This window comes from Oncorhynchus clarkii, chromosome 11, assembly GCF_045791955.1.
Source record: "Oncorhynchus clarkii lewisi isolate Uvic-CL-2024 chromosome 11, UVic_Ocla_1.0, whole genome shotgun sequence".
NCBI classification, from domain to species: domain Eukaryota; kingdom Metazoa; phylum Chordata; class Actinopteri; order Salmoniformes; family Salmonidae; genus Oncorhynchus; species Oncorhynchus clarkii.
In genome coordinates, this window is record NC_092157.1 from 14,310,861 (window position 1) to 14,327,194 (window position 16,334).

Below are 16,334 nucleotides of genomic sequence, written 5' to 3' on the forward strand. Positions count from 1 at the left end.
GACATTTCACTCAAATATTGGATATTTTCTCAGCATATCCTGCAACTGATGAGACTAAATTGAGACCGGTCACAAAAGTAATTTTTAAATCAATAAAATACTTTATTGCATGGTATACCCTAATGTTACACTCTGTATAGTATGTGCTATTGATCTCACAATATTGACTGCCATTTTGAAGATGACAGACACCTTCCCCTTATGAGTTCTAAAGTTGTTTAGTGCTGTATTTTAAACTCATATATTTAATCCAAATAAACCAGAAAGAGATAATGTATTTCTTGTAAGTCTTCCTTTGCAGCTTTGTCCTTGTACAGAGAGGAAATTGAGATACTACCTGTAGATGTGTAATTGTGAACAAAATGATTTCAGAAATCTAACGAACCATATAACGAACAAAGCATGTTAAACTTCAATGAGATGTAATATAACAGCTAGGTTGGTAATGCTATGTGGTGGGAGGTTTGAAACCCGATGCTGTTTGCAAATAGGATACCTGTACTTTCCTTAAAATGGATAATAAATTCTTTAAAATCAATTTTCATCTCATCCGAGGAACCTTTTCTCCAAGTGGAACTTCCATCAGTTTCTGTAAAGAAAGAGTCAATTACACTTTCACACAATCTGAACCACAACAAAAACACTACATCAAAATGAACATAGAAACAATTTAGTGCAAACTTCCAGTGAGGACACAAGCCTAACTGAGTGATGACTGACCTTCAGCAGTCGAGCCTTGTACACCCTGTCGTCCTCCCCCTCCCCTTGTTGCTCCTCCACCTGGTACCTCTTGCAGGCAACTGTCACCTCTTGTTGGTCGTAGAGAATAGCGGGGTCCAGGGTGTGTCCGTTGATGAGACTAACCAGATACTCTCTGTAGTGTTTACTACAATGGCACACACAGAGACAGACAGAGTGAGAACAGCCTAACAGCCAGAAAAGGTGGTTTAAAATTGATTATAGCCTGGGTGGTTCGAGCCCTGAAAGCTGTTTGGCTGACAGTCGTGATATATCAGACCGTATACCACTGGTATGACAAAACATTACTTTTTACTGCTCTAATTACATTGGTAACCAGTTTATAATAGCAATAAGGCACCTCAGGGGTTCGTGGCATATGGCCAATATACCACAGCTAAGGGCTGTATCCAGGCACTCCGCGTTGCGTCATGCATAAGAACAGCCCTTAGCCGTGGTATATTGGCCATATACCACACCTCCTCAGGCCTTACTGCATAAATATCATTTCATGCCATATCTTCAATAGGGGAGAGTGGGGTAAGTTGAGCCACTCTTATTTCGAAGAAACCATACACAAAATATATAATTTGGCCAACTATTTAGGAAGAGGTCATCATTTCATAGAGTCTGTGAAGGAAGAAATCACATGGAAATAGTGGAAAGCAAGTTAGGTCCAAAAAACAGATTTTCACCAAGTCAAATGAGTTTATTGTGTTAGAGGTTTCATGATGCTTGTATCTAAACCAAACTAGGTCATTTTAAGATTGTTCTATACATCAGTTGTGTCTCTATGAGCTTCAGTATTGGGTCCTAAACCTAGCATGAAAATGCATCCTTGTAGCTGTGTGGGATTATATCGTCAAAATGTTTGCCACGGGGGAAATTGAGCCAATGGTTGAACCAATGGCAAGTTGACGTTTTCTTCCAAGGAATAATGCAAGGCAAAGTGTTTGTTAGGTGTTAAACCTGTTAAAAGATTATTCAAATTATTAAAAGACAAAAAAGCGATTGTGATTGTGTTGAATTGTGTTTGGGAAATGAAGATACATGGTTTTGAAAAGGTAGTGGTGATATTTCATTCAGTATAGACGTTTGTAGGCGACTTAACAAGACCTGGGGTAAGTTGTGCCAAGAGGCCACTTTTTTTGGACAAATCATATATATATTTTTTTTACCACTTTTTCTTCCCAATTGGTAGTTATAGTCTTGTCCCATCGCTGCAACTCCCGTACGGACTTGGGAGAGGCGAAGATCGAGAGCCGTGCTTCTTCCGAAAGACGACCCCGCCAAGCCGCGCTGCTTCTTGACACAATGCTCACTTAACCCTGAAGCCAGCCGCACCAATGTGTCAGAGGAAACACCGTACACCTGACGACCGTGTCAGTGTGCATTGTGCCCGGTCCGCCACAGGAGTTGATAGAGTGCAATGGGACAAGGACAACCTAGCCAGCCAAACCTGGACGACACTGGGCCAATTGTGCGCCGTCTCATGGGTCTCCCGGTCGCAGCCGGCTGCAACACAGCCTGGGATCGAACCAGGATCTGTAGTGATGCAGCTAGCACTGTAGTGCCTTAGATGGCTGCACCACTCTGGAGGCTTTTTTGGACAATTCTGATTATGTCCAGGGATACACAACATCCTGAAATATATGTAGATATCTTTATTAGAAAGAATACTGTATTTCCCTTGAACCCCCTGAATGTAAAAATGGCTCAATTTACCCCACTCTGCTCTACAATTAAATACAATTCAATTGTGTGTTTGTGTGCGTGTGCGTGTGGGTGTAGTGCACAAACAAACAATAAGGTATTTTCAACTATGTGTGTGTGTGACTCACTTGCAGAGTCCAGCTTGTCCTGGCTGAGTTTGGACTCCACAGGGTGAGTCAATCTGCTGACCCCCCTCGTCCTTCTGCTCCATCACTCCACACGCGTCTGAGTCACACAGAAAGAGAAAATCAAAGTATGGGCAGAAAGAGAGAAAAAAATAGAGTAAAGTTCTCACAGATCTGGGATCTAAGAGAGGATAAACAAGAGGTCACTCTCACCAGTCTGTGTCCCATTAGGGGGGTCTGTGTTGAACTCAACAGCATTCCTCTATGGACAAAATACAAACAACTCAGCTCAGAAACACAACATTGAAATGACAATCCTTTAATGTTACCAGAACATTCCCAAAACATTCCCCCTGAAATATTCCCTGAACATTCTCTATTCCATTCCCAGAACATTATCTCTGTAATGTTCCCAGAACATTCCCTCTGTAACGTTCCCAGAACATTCCTTCTGTAACATTCCCAGAACATTCCTTCTGTAACGTTCCCAGAACATTCCTTCTGTAACGTTCCCAGAACATTCCTTCTGTAACGTTCCCAGAACATTCCTTCTGTAACGTTCCCAAAACATTCCTTCTGTAACGTTCCCAAAACATTCCTTCTGTAACGTTCCCAGAACATCCCCTCTAACGTTACCAGAACATTCCTTCTGTGACGTTCCCAGAACATTCCCTCTAACGTTTCCCCCCCTGTAACGTTCCCAGAACATTCCCTCTAACGTTTCCCCCCCTGTAACATTCCCAAAACATTCCCAGGACATTCCCCCCTGTAATGTTCCCAGAACATCCCTCATCTCTGTACCTGCAGCAGGGCCTGTAGTCTGGCAGGCTCCCAGTCCCTGAGGTAGAAGAGACAGTCTCGTGGGTGATGAGCATGGAGACCTGTGATCTTACACTGGACAGTTTTACAAGCCGTCTGAGAGAGAGGGAGGGGGAGGGAAATGGGTGAAGAAGGGAAAGTGAAAAAGGAAGCAGACATGAGGCTGGGAATGTATGATAAGAAAGCCCTGGGGGAAAGGGAGATCCTTCTCTCTGACTGAATCCATTTAGTGACAAATATGGTACTCCATGCAGTCCCTTCTATGTGACTTACAGTGTGGAAGGGATTGTTGCAGCCGCTGCAGAACTGGTATCTGCATTGGGAGCAGCTGAAGTGCATGCAGCCACCTTTGGTCAAGGCATACTGGAACCTGCAGTGAGGACAGGCTACGTAGAGAGATGAGAAGGGCCACATCATTGTGTTATAACAATTATGATGATGGTGATGAGATGGCATTGTGTGCCAGGAGTCAAGAGTCTCAAAGTAGAAGTGCTGATCTAGGATCAGGCCCTATCTGTCCAGATAATCGTATTTATCATTATCTAAAAAAGGAAATCTGATCGTATATCAGCAATCATACTCTTTGTGAATATGGGCCAATAACTGCAGAATGTCTAGGCTGACTGACTCACTGATGCCGTTGTCCCGCAGGAACCCGGCCAGTCCCTGTCTCTGGTAGTCAGGGTCGTTCTCTCTCTTCCACAGCTGGAACTGCTCACAGGATACATCCTGGTGCTGAGCTTCCCACTGACAGAGAGAGAGAGGGAGGGCGATAGAGAGAGAGGGAGGGCGATAGAGAGAGAGGGATAGAGAGAGAGGGAGAGAGGGATAGAGAGAGAGAGAGGGAGGGAGAGAAAGAGAGAGAGTGAGGGAGGGAGGGATAGAGAGTGAGGGAGGGATAAAGGGAAGGAGAGAGAGGGAGGGAGGGAAGGAGCGATAGAGGGAGGGAGGGAGAGATAGCGAGAGAGAGGGAGGGAGAGATAGAGGGAGGGAGAGAGATATAGATAGAGGGAGGGAGAGAGATAGATAGAGAGGGAGCGAGAGATGAGGGAGAGAGAGATAGAGAGAGAGATATAGGGAGAGCGAGAGAGATAGAGAGAGAGAAAGAGAGACAGGCATCATTATTTGGGTCCCACATACACGTGGCTATGAAAAGACACTACATGGCAGGCAAGGTAACAACAGGTATCTTTTGTACTTACAGGCTTTTTGCATTGGTTACAAAAGCTCTTCATACACGTGGGGCAGGTGACTTTGAATTGGCTTCCATCATAGATAAAGCCAAAGGTGCACTGAGAAGGGAAGAGGAGGGAAGAGAGAGTGGTGAGAGTGGCGGCAGGTAGCCTGTTCCCCTGAGCGCCGAAGACATGGATGTCGATTAAGGCAGCCCCGCACCTCTCTGATGCAGAAGACACATTTCAGTTGAATACATTCAGTTGGACAACTGACTTTCCCTGAATGAAAAGGGAAGTACAGTAGAGACGTAACTGTTGATGTGATGGAGCTGGTTAGAAACCCACTCACGTGACAACACCACAGGAACATGGGATCCTTCATCAGAGCATGCTCCATCAGCTTCTTGTGGAAGAGCTCGTACACCTCACGATCCAGGCAGTCTCTCAGCTAAACACACGACATCAATAACAATGTTATAAACATGAAACACAACCAGCAGCAGCTCATGATCGTCCCATTTCAATCTACCTATAGCCCTCCAAGGGACGCAAAATTGTAGACGTTTTCCAAAATGCTCAAATTGGAATTTCTGAAAAAAGAAAACAGGTCACTGCTAACTGGATCTCTCACTTCTATCTACATATCTTCCATTCCAAATAAAGTTGATTCTTCTTCATCTTCTCACCTGAATGTCCAGAGTAAAGAAGTAGCTGTCCAGGTGCTCAGGGTCGTTGATGTCTGGTCCTGCACACACAGGACACACCATGTCTCTGATGTGTTTGTCTCTCACAGCGATGGTGAAGTGCTGTGTGAAACACTCGTGGCACACCGAGCACTGACACGAGGTCAGGGACTGCATCTGAGATGTACAGAGAATATATAGCATTAATCCAATAACTCACATACCGGTATTAACATCTTATAGGAAATTACGCACCATATCTGAGAGAGGAGGGCACCAAAGTGAAAGTTACAGTATGTCAATTGTCCTAAAGAATGACAAAACAACACGCAATGCAATGTAGCTACACCATTCCATGCAAACTCAACCAAACCCCCAGCAGCCCACCTTGCTGTGGGGGAAGATGCTGAGGCAGCAGGGGCACTCGTTGTTGAGAAGGCGGCGGAGGAACTCCCTGTCCTGGGACTCTCTGACGGCCTGGATGACGTCCTCCAGGGAGTACTGGGCATCAGGCTCCTGGAGTAGAGACAGGGCCAGCTCACAGCGCCCCCAGCTGGGCAGCTCGTACAACGCCAGCAGGCGCCTGCACATCCTCTGAGAGGACAATGGAGGGTAATGATGATGATGATGAACAATCAGATGATATCTATGGCCTTGGAAAATGCAGTTTAGTTGACTTGTGCATGCTCTCTCTGTCTCTCTCAGACACACACTCTCTGCAGTACCTGCTTGTCAGGGTTCTTGGCATCAATGGGGGCCTCTGGCTGGTCGCTCCAGATGCGCTGGTGGAAGGGCTCCAGGAGGGGCCGCTGCAGCAAGGACAGAGCCCCCCGCACCTCTCCTCCACTCAGACGCAGAGCCTCCTCACACTGCGATGCCTCCCGGAAGCCCAGAGAACGCAGCTCCCGCATCTACACAGTCAGAGTGGAAACAGCTCTTTATATCTCTTTAGCTCTCTATATCTCTTAGTATTACTGCATTGTTGAGGGGCTTGCATGTACGCATTTCACTGGACGTTTACACCTGCTGTATCCTGTGCACGTAACAAATAAACGTTGGTTTGGTGCAGGTAGCCTAGCGCTTAAGATCGCTGGGCCATTAACTGAATGGTCACTGGTTTGAATCCCTGAGCCGACTAGATTCAACATTTGTTGATGTGCCCATGAGCAAGGCATTTAAACCTAATTGCTCCTCTAAGTCTCTTTGGATAAGAGCCTCTGCTACCTGACAAAAACATTTAACTTCAGTATACTTTGCATATAGGCTTAATTGTGACACAGACTAGCTCAGTAAGTAGCCTTGCACGAGTTGGAATGGCTCATAGGAGCACGAGACTATCTGTGTCAAGCAGAGTCACCTCTGGTCCCATTTTTACAGTCTTCGGTATGACACGGCCTGGAATCAAACTCCCAACCTTCCAACCTCAGGGCTGACAATCTAACCACAAGGTGAACTGTCTGGTTCTCACCTTGGCCTGTCTGTCTCGGAGCAGCTGACGGACTGCTCTCTCAGTGTCGCCCCCTGCTGCCAGCCATGCCTGCTTGGCCTCAACCCTGGACAGCTGCACTCCCTCACCCAGCAGCACACTGGGACTCTGTTGCTCTGTCGACCCCTTATCTGTGTTATCCTGCGGCCCAGAAACCCTTGCTTTGAAGTTCTGCAAAGCTGCCGAAGCTGCCATGGCACAGATCTCATCCAGTAGGTGAGGCAGCTCTGATTTCAGCCAATCACAGGGGTTGACGTTGCTGCCCCTGGAAACGCAGAGGGCTGCGTACACCTCCTCAGGGCCCACTCCCTTCTTCTCTCCCTTCTGAGGAAGAACATCAATTTAGAAGTTAGAATAATACCAGTTAATGTGGTTTTAATTAACATTTAGAGTCAGTTCAAAAGCCACCTACTCGTATTTGATGGACAAGCTTCAGTCCTTCATCCCTCATCAGGTTCTGTCTCTTAATGTCGATGTTTACCCTGGAAGAGATCTCCGGAGGGACCTGGGGCATCACAGGAGGCGGGACAAAGTCTTTGACTGGAGACTGCAGGAGGAGGGACTTGGGACTGGTGACTGGAGGATCTTTGCACGGCAGGTTGCACACCTCACAAACCACTGCAGGAGGAGAGTTCACATAGGTGCAGAACTGACACATCCACTACAGAGAGAGAGAAATAGCATGGGAGAGAGGCAGGGACGGGGAGAGATTGTGAAAGATTAAAACCAAAAAGATACGCTTGAATGATTAGATCTCACAGAACATTCCAACTCTAGAGAGTATTTAAACCACTGGGGGGGGGGTGTAACCTTTGTTTCCTTGTCTGCCGTGGGTCCTGGCGTGGGGAGTACTGGAGTACTGTTGAGTACTGGCGTGATAGAGGGACGGGTGGCCAGACGGGGGCGCTCACACACCTCACACAGTATACTGCTGCCTTGGTTCACTACCGTACAGCTCTTACACTGCCACTCTATGAAAGAGGTCAGAGAGGGTAGATAAACAGACAGCCTTATATTGATCTTAGCTTCTAGTAATGCGTGATTATTATTACTGATATAGAGGCACAGGTGACGTGAACACCTCAAACAGGACAGGTGACTGATGTGTTGTTCAAGTGAACGTCACATGAAAACTACTCAACAGTTGAGACGTGTATATGAATGTGACCTGGGTTGGGTGGCGGCTGCCCCGGGTCCTCCAGATCTATAAGGGAAGCGATGGCCAGACGGGGTCGTTCACAGGTCACACACAGCGCGGCTTTCACCTCGTTGACTGTAGTGCACTGAGTACACTCCCATGAGGAAAGAGAGAGGCTAGAAAAGAGAAGAAACACGAGTGAGAGGAAAGAGAGAGGCTAGAAAAGAGAAGAAACACGAGTGAGAGGAAATAGAGAAGCTAGAAAAGAGAAGAAACACGAGTGAGAGGAAAGAGAGAGACTAGAAAAGAGAAGAAACACGAGTGAGAGGAAAGAGAGAGACTAGAAAAGAGAAGAAACACAAGTGAGAGGAAAGAGAGAGGCTAGAAAAGAGAAGAAACACAAGTGAGAGGAAAGAGAGAGGCTAGAAAAGAGAAGAAACACGAGTGAGAGGAAAGAGAGAGACTAGAAAAGAGAAGAAACACGAGTGAGAGGAAAGAGAGAGACTAGAAAAGAGAAGAAACACAAGTGAGAGGAAAGAGAGAGGCTAGAAAAGAGAAGAAACACAAGTGAGAGGAAAGAGAGAGGCTAGAAAAGAGAAGAAACACAAGTGAGAGGAAATAGAGAGGCTAGAAAAGAGAAGAAACACAAGTGAGAGGAAATAGAGAGGCTAGAAAAGCTTCGTGTCCAGCAGACGCCTCAAACTCTTTACGATGCGCTGGGAAGTCATTCAGCGTCAGTGGAGCAGTCCGCAGCACTAGGATGGGATGCTGCGCTAGGATGGAATGCTGCACTAGGATGGGATGCTGCGCTAGGTTGGGATGCTGCACTAGGATGGGATGCTGCACTAGGATGGGATGCTGCACTAGGATGGGATGCTGCACTAGGTTGGGATGCTGCACTAGGTTGGGATGCTGCACTAGGATGGGATGCTGCGCTAGGATAGGATGCTGCGCTAGGTTGGGATGCTGCGGTAGGTTGGGATGCTGCGCTAGGATGGGATGCTGCGCTAGGTTGGGATGCTGCGCTGGGATGGGATGCTGCGCTAGGATAGGATGTTGCGCTAGGTTGGGAGGCTGCGCTAGGTTGGGATGCTGCGCTAGGTTGGGATGCTGCGCTAGGATGGGATGCTGCGCTAGGATGGGATGCTGCGCTAGGATGGGATGCTGCGCTAGGTTGGGATGCTGTGCTAGGATGGGATGCTGCGCTAGGATGGGACGCTAGGATGGGATGCTGCGCTAGGATGGGATGCTGCGCTAGGTTGGGATGCTGCGCTAGGTTGGGATGCTGCGCTGGGATGGGATGCTGCGCTAGGATAGGATGTTGCGCTAGGTTGGGAGGCTGCGCTAGGTTGGGATGCTGCGCTAGGTTGGGATGCTGCGCTAGGATGGGATGCTGCGCTAGGATGGGATGCTGCGCTAGGATGGGATGCTGCGCTAGGTTGGGATGCTGTGCTAGGATGGGATGCTGCGCTAGGATGGGACGCTAGGATGGGATGCTGCGCTAGGATGGGATGCTGCGCTAGGATGGGATGCTGCGCTAGGTTGGGATGCTGCGCTAGGATGGGATGCTGCGCTAGGATGGGATGCTGCTCTAGGATGGGATGCTGCGCTAGGTTGGGATGCTGCGCTAGGATGGGATGCTGCGCTAGGATGGGATGCTGCAGTAGGATGGGATGCTGCGCTAGGATGGGATGCTGCACTAGGTTGGGATGCTGCGCTAGGTTGGGATGCTGCGCTAGGTTGGGATGCTAGGTTGGGATGCTGCACTAGGTTGGGATGCTGCGCTAGGTTGGGATGCTGCGCTAGGTTGGGATGCTGCGCTAGGATGGGATGCTGCGCTAGGATGGGATGCTGCGCTAGGATGGGATGCTGCGCTAGGATGGGATGCTGCACTAGGTTGGGATGCTGCGCTAGGTTGGGATGCTAGGTTGGGATGCTAGGTTGGGATGCTGCACTAGGTTGGGATGCTGCACTAGGTTGGGATGCTGCGCTAGGTTGGGATGCTGCGCTAGGTTGGGATGCTGCGCTAGGTTGGGATGCTGCGCTAGGTTGGGATGCTAGGTTGGGATGCTAGGTTGGGATGCTGCACTAGGTTGGGATGCTGCACTAGGTTGGGATGCTGCACTAGGTTGGGATGCTGCGCTAGGTTGGGATGCTGCGCTAGGATGGGATGCTGCGCTAGGATGGGATGCTGCGCTAGGATGGGATGCTGCGCTAGGATGGGATGCTGCACTAGGTTGGGATGCTGCGCTAGGTTGGGATGCTGCGCTAGGTTGGGATGCTAGGTTGGGATGCTGCACTAGGTTGGGATGCTGCACTAGGTTGGGATGCTGCGCTAGGTTGGGATGCTGCGCTAGGTTGGGATGCTAGGTTGGGATGCTGCACTAGGTTGGGATGCTGCGCTAGGTTGGGATGCTGCGCTAGGTTGGGATGCTGCGCTAGGTTGGGATGCTGCGCTAGGATGCTGCGCTAGGATGGGATGCTGCGCTAGGATGGGATGCTGCGCTAGGATGGGATGCTGCGCTAGGATGGGATGCTGCACTAGGTTGGGATGCTGCGCTAGGTTGGGATGCTGCGCTAGGTTGGGATGCTAGGTTGGGATGCTGCACTAGGTTGGGATGCTGCACTAGGTTGGGATGCTGCGCTAGGTTGGGATGCTGCGCTAGGTTGGGATGCTGCGCTAGGATGGGATGCTGCACTAGGTTGGGATGCTAGGTGCGTCCTGTGTACCACATGAGTTCAATATTTTCAACTTGTGCATTGCAAAACGGTGCGCTGGTACAAACGGAGGTTCATAAAAGGCAGTGCGCCCTGTTGGATCGTTTTCAGGAAACCAGCCAACAGAACGACGTGCAAAATGAATATCCACAGAACTGTTCTGTGCGTAATTTAGCGTGCCATCATGCAGGACAAACTAGTGATTTGAAATCAGTAGCCTACTCTATATGGGAACAACCAGTTCAATTTATTGATGTCGCTCGAGATGAATGTGCCAGAAGGTTAGAAACAACCTAGATGAATTCCTGTAATGCGGCCTTGTGTGCAGCCGATGAAACCAGTAGGTCCATATGAGAATAACTTTCATCTGTTATAATCATTAGCTTTGGTTGAACAGGTCAATAATGATCTTCTCCATGCTGCAAACCGTTCTGCAGCCTTGCGAAGCAGATGTGCATCGAGGATGGAAAATGTGGTCTAGACATCTGGCAAAAACAAAATAGGGCAAAACACGTCTGGTGGACATATGGTGGAAGAAGTGAGTGATCAGGTTTGTGTGTGTATGTGTGCATGTGTGTGTAGAGTCGATTATAACACATCCTCATTTCTAACCTAAAAGCTCTTGTTAGTTTGGCGGGGGTAACCAGTGTCCTGTTGTGACCCCCGCGGTCAGGGTGAGAATGGTACAGTCTGTCACATTCCAGACACAGCCTCTGAGAACAGGTGGAGCAAGGGGCGTAGACTTGGGACATACCACAGATGGTACAGGTCTCTAAGGGGGGGTTTAAAGATGATAAGTGTTAGTTTACATATTCATGGGTAAGAATATTTAAATAAATATTGGATTAAAAGTGAGATTTGAGCTGAAATGGTCAAAGCTATGACCCATATCTTACCCTGTATTCTATCTCTCCTGTGATTGGCTCTGGACGGGTGGCGGTGGTAGATGAGGTCACATGACTGACAGAAAGGAAGAGAACCACAGGGTGGGCAGAGGAGAGAGGGAGTGGCACCGCACAGATTACACCCCCCATCTGAGAGAGAGGGAGAGAGAGAGAGAGAGAGAGAGAGAGAGAGAGAGAGAGAGAGAGAGAGAGAGAGAGAGAGAGAGAGAGAGAGAGAGAGAGAGAGAGAGGGAGAGGGAGAGGGAGAGAGAGAGAGAGAGAGAGAGGGGGAGAGGGAGAGGAGAGAGAGAGAGAGAGAGAAGCGCAATAAGCAATACGTAATAAGTTTGTCATCCAATGACAGTACAACAGACAGGCAGATTACATATGCCAGTGGGGTTGGAAGTGGGCAGGTTGCCAGGTAACAGACAGGTGAACTCGTACAGGTAGTGGGTGTCTGTCTCACCGGTGGGAGTGGTCGGGGCGTGTCTTAGTCCAGGACTAGCAGCCGGTTTGGGTGGAGGAGATAGCGGCTGAAGGTCTTTCCCACTGTCCCCATGCTCCTCTCCTGGTGGGATGACCACTGCATCAGACACCAGCTCTGGTTTCTCCTGAAGAGAGCAGAATAGCCCTAATTACAACAGTAATCATAGAAAAAGGTAGAAGTAGAAACAGACAAACCGATTAACCACTTGACTGTACGTTGTTACACAGACCTGGTTTGTCTTCGGGAGACTAAGGGATGGGATTATATTGCTGTAGATTTCTGGGTGAGCATGTGTACCCTGACAGACAACAACAACACAGTAACACATAAGAGTTAGCAAGAGATCAAACATGGAAACTCATCTTTGTGGTTATCCTCAAATTGAGAGTTAGAACAATTGAAACATTTTAATTAGATAATAACACTCTTAGACTCTCATATGAACGTTCACCTTGATAAGCATGTCCAGTTCCATGCGCAGGGTCATGACCTCAATGGTCACTGCAGCAACCTTCCCAACGTCTGGATCTGTGACATCGTCGGGGAAGCTGAGGCCGTCTGGCTGTTGATTGGTGTAACCGTAGAGAAACAGGACTGACCTGCCACCCTGTAGAAAAGATAGCAGACAGTAGAATAAACCACCATTGACTCAAATGCTTTAAAAATCACTGGGTACCCACTGCTCTAGGTCTATGTCTATGACCCATAAGGCACTTTAAACATTGCTTATTGATCCACTCCCTATTTGAACAATCTGACTATTTGTAGTGAAAACAATAGACTCTAATCTGTCCTATGCACAAGGAAGTCAATAATGATCCTGTAATAATAAGAAAAGGGCAGTAAGTTCCTGATAGGAACTTAGGAACTGTGTTAACTAACCTCCAGACGAGCTTCAATGCCATACAACTCTCCTTCCGTTGCCTCCAACTGCTCTTAAATGCAAGTAAAACCAAATGCATTCTCTTCAACCGATCGCTGCCCGCACCTGCCCGCCCGCCTAGCATCACTACTCTGGACGGTTCTGACTTAGAATATGTGGACAACTACAAATACCTGGTTAGACTGTAAACTCTCCTTCCAGACTCATTTTAAGCATCTCCTATCCAAAATTAAATCTAGAATCGGCTTCCTATTTCGCAACAAAGCATCCTTCACTCATGCTGCCAAACATAACCTTGTAAAACTGACCATCCTACCGATCCTTGACTTTGGCGATGGCATTTATAAAATAGCCTCCAACACTCTACTCAGCAAATTGGATGCAGTCTATCACAGTGCCATCCGTTTCATCACCCATATACAACCCACCACTGCGACCTGTATGCTCTCGTTGGCTGGACCTCGCTTCATATTCGTCGCCAAACCCACTGGCTCCAGGTCATCTACAAGTCTTTGCTAGGTAAAGCACCGCCTTATCTCAGCTCACTGGTCACCATAGCAGCACCCACCCGTAGCACGCTCTCCAGCAGGTATATTTCACTGGTCACCCCCAAAGCCAATTCCTCCTTTGGCTGCCGTTCCTTACAGTTCTCTGTTGCCAATGACTGGAACCAATTGCAAAAATCACTGAAGCTGGAGACTCATATCTCCCTCACTAAGTTTAAGCATCAGCTATCAGAGCCGCTTACAGATCATTGCACCTGTACATAGCCCATCTGTAAATAGCCCATCCAGCTACCTCATCCCCATATTGTTATTTATTTTGTTTTATTTTGCTCCTTTGCACCCCAGTATCTTTACTTGCACATTCATCTTCTGCACATCTATCACTCCAGTATTTATTAGCGAAATTGTAATTATTTCACTACTATGGCCTATTTATTGCCTTACCTCCCTAATCTTACTTAATTTGCACACACTGTATATAGACTTTTCTATTGTGTTATTTACTGTATGTTTGTTTGTTCCATGTGTCACTCTGTGTTGCTGTTTTTGTCGCACTGCTTCGCTTTATCTTGGCCAGGTTGCAGTTGTAAATGAGAACCTGTTCTCAACTGGCCTACCTGGTTAAATAAAGGTGAGAAAAAAAAGAAAAGAATTGGGTTTAAAGAGGCCTGTCTCCCTCCTTTACCTTGATGGCGTCCACGGTAGCCCTGAAGACTGGGTTGTTGTGCTTGACGCTGCGCCAGTACCTGGGCCTGCTGGGGCTGGTCAGGTTACAGCCATACTTTTCCAGGATGCTCAAGGCTTTAAACAACCGTCCAACAGACTCTAGGACCTGATGGAGGGAGGAGAGGTGGGGGAGAGGGGATCAGGAGGGCAGAGGGGTTAACAAGAATATCTGAGTAAAGACAAAAATACATTTAGGGGGCAACTGGATTGGACTGAATATAAAACCTCACCTCTTCCCTGCTCTGCCCTGCTATGTTCTGTGTCACCATGGTCTGTGCTGTGATGTGGTGAAACTTGTCAGACAGGGACAGGGGAACATTGGCCATGAACTGGACATCAGTCTTCAATGCCTGGGCAGAGCCTGAATAGGACAGGAGGGACTCAGCTCTCCTCCGCACCTCCTCGAAAGGGACAGGCTGGGTACTCATCATTCACACACTGGGGGGATAGAGATATAAAATGACAGTAGGTCAACTCAGGGATGGGACTGTTGACTGATGTGCAGTAGGTAGGCCTACCGTCATTTCTTATGTATCTGGGTGTACCGTCTAGCTACTCTGTCTACTGTGAACATGGATATCTCCAAGGTAGCTCAAATGGTAGGGTAATGTTTCTAATATAAGTAGTTCTGTCTGGATAACAGCTTCTGCTAAATGGCTCAAATGTTAAATGTAAGTACTTTGAAGTTTCAACTTTTATCTCAAAATGACACGTGACACTAGATAGCTGTAAACTTTACAGTTAGCTAGCAGTAGTGCATGTTCTGAAATTGAAGTGGCACATTGAGGGGTGGGTATAATTTGTGAAACGTTCCACAAATTATACCCACCCCACATTGAGCTGGCTGGCAAGTCAATTTGTAATTATGCTCTAGCTAATGTATGACTGGCTAGCAAGGCGACGTCGAAAGTTTATGATGACAGCCAGATCAGTGCCACTGTTTGCCTTACCTTTATCTATTGCGTTTCCAGATGTATTTCGTGATCCAAGTCCTTTATGAATCCAACTGACTGTTATATCAAGGCAAAATGTAGCTACATTTCTAGTATCACGTCGGTCTTCTGAAGCATGTCTTCAAAAGCACAGCTAGCTAAAGTCACAACAACAGTGAAAATGTAGTTGACGCGGAAGTTGTTATCGAGGGGGGCGATGTAGAATAAACCTTGATGTACACTACCCTCTAGTGGTATTATAAATAATAGCAGTTACTGTAGTTACGCTGACTACAGTTAAACAACACTGTTATTATTACATTGTTATAAATCAATCACTCACTCAATCATGAAAGCCACAAACTGCAATTCACGTGTCTTCTTTGAACTGAACACAGAACACTGTCTTGGAAACATTATTTTCATGGTTGGACTGCTTTCATTCATTATTCATAGTATTCGAAATAACTTAAATACCAGTTCAACTCTTCTGTGTGTAAGCTTTTTTAATCATCTAAGCACAACATTTGCCCAATATACAACGTTCAAAGATTGTACTTTCTCTGTTTTACCACTAGAGGAGGCAACTGCTATTTCAATCATTAATAGTGCCTTTTCATTGTGATCTGGCAAAAAGAACTCACAAGACACAAGAGTGTGATTTAAGTTTTTGCAATGACAATGATATAGTCACTGAATAGGTGACCCATACGGCAGTGGTCAGTATCAGGGCTTGAGCCATAACAACAAAATTACCTTTCTTCAGGGAAGGGCCTTTATGTGATATCTAATATCTAACTCAGGCTTGTACTGACATACACGATTTGACCAAAAGTATTTGGACAACTGCTTGTCGAACATCTCATTCCAATATTTGGTCCCCCCTTTTCTGCTATAACAGCCTCTACTCTTCTGGGAAGGCTTTCCACAAGATGTTGGAACATTGCTGTTATAACAGCCTCTACTCTTCTGGGAAGGCTTTCCACCAGATGTTGGAACATTGCTGCGGGGACTTGCTTCCATTCAAGAACATGAGTGAGGTCGGGCCTGATGTTGGGCGATTAGGCCTGGCTCGCAGTCGGCGGTCCAATTAATCCCAATGGGGTTGAGGTCGGGCACTGATGTTGGGCGATTAGGCCTGGCTCACAGTCGGCGGTCCAATTAATCCCAATGGGGTTGAGGTCGGGCACTGATGTTGGGCGATTAGGCCTGGCTCGCAGTCGGCGGTCCAATTCATCCCAATGGGGTTGAGGTCGGGCACTGATGTTGGGCGATTAGGCCTGGCTCGCAGTCGGCGGTCCAATTCATCCCAATGGGGTTG

The 16,334-nt window shown here is 47.4% G+C and overlaps 1 protein-coding gene across 2 annotated transcripts; it reads right to left on the bottom strand.

The window, feature by feature from the left end:
* Positions 1–82: 82 nt before the first annotated feature.
* Positions 83–15,234, bottom strand: LOC139420237 (E3 ubiquitin-protein ligase RNF31-like). 2 transcript variants are annotated; one of them, XM_071170098.1, is made up of 24 exons: positions 15,032–15,234; positions 14,312–14,519; positions 14,041–14,187; positions 12,418–12,573; positions 12,196–12,264; positions 11,946–12,090; positions 11,492–11,629; positions 11,208–11,367; positions 7,908–8,053; positions 7,550–7,710; positions 7,152–7,400; positions 6,722–7,063; positions 5,979–6,164; positions 5,641–5,847; positions 5,257–5,430; positions 4,920–5,018; positions 4,598–4,687; positions 4,028–4,142; positions 3,669–3,781; positions 3,378–3,491; positions 2,790–2,838; positions 2,580–2,676; positions 721–886; positions 83–589 (listed from the first exon to the last, which is right to left on the bottom strand). In XM_071170098.1, the coding sequence occupies exons 2-24, from the start codon at positions 14,510–14,512 to the stop codon at positions 542–544; spliced, it is 3,372 nt and encodes a 1,123-aa protein (XP_071026199.1). In that variant the 5' UTR covers positions 14,513–14,519; positions 15,032–15,234; the 3' UTR covers positions 83–541. The 2 variants fall into 2 exon arrangements, with proteins under 2 accessions (XP_071026199.1, XP_071026200.1); XM_071170099.1 differs by having other exon boundaries at positions 11,946–12,087; positions 15,032–15,205.
* Positions 15,235–16,334: the final 1,100 nt, after the last annotated feature.

Bases quoted from the DNA above. Each gene is read 5' to 3' on its own strand.
- LOC139420237 (XM_071170098.1), bottom strand. From the start codon at position 14,512: ATGATGAGTACCCAGCCTGTCCCTTTCGAGGAGGTGCGGAGGAGAGCT. The intron at 7,711-7,907 runs GTCACATTCATA...CCTCTTTCATAG, and splicing joins GCAGCCGCCACCCAACCCAG to AGTGGCAGTGTAAGAGCTGT. The intron at 7,401-7,549 runs GTTACACCCCCC...CTCTCTCTGTAG, and splicing joins CGGCAGACAAGGAAACAAAG to TGGATGTGTCAGTTCTGCAC.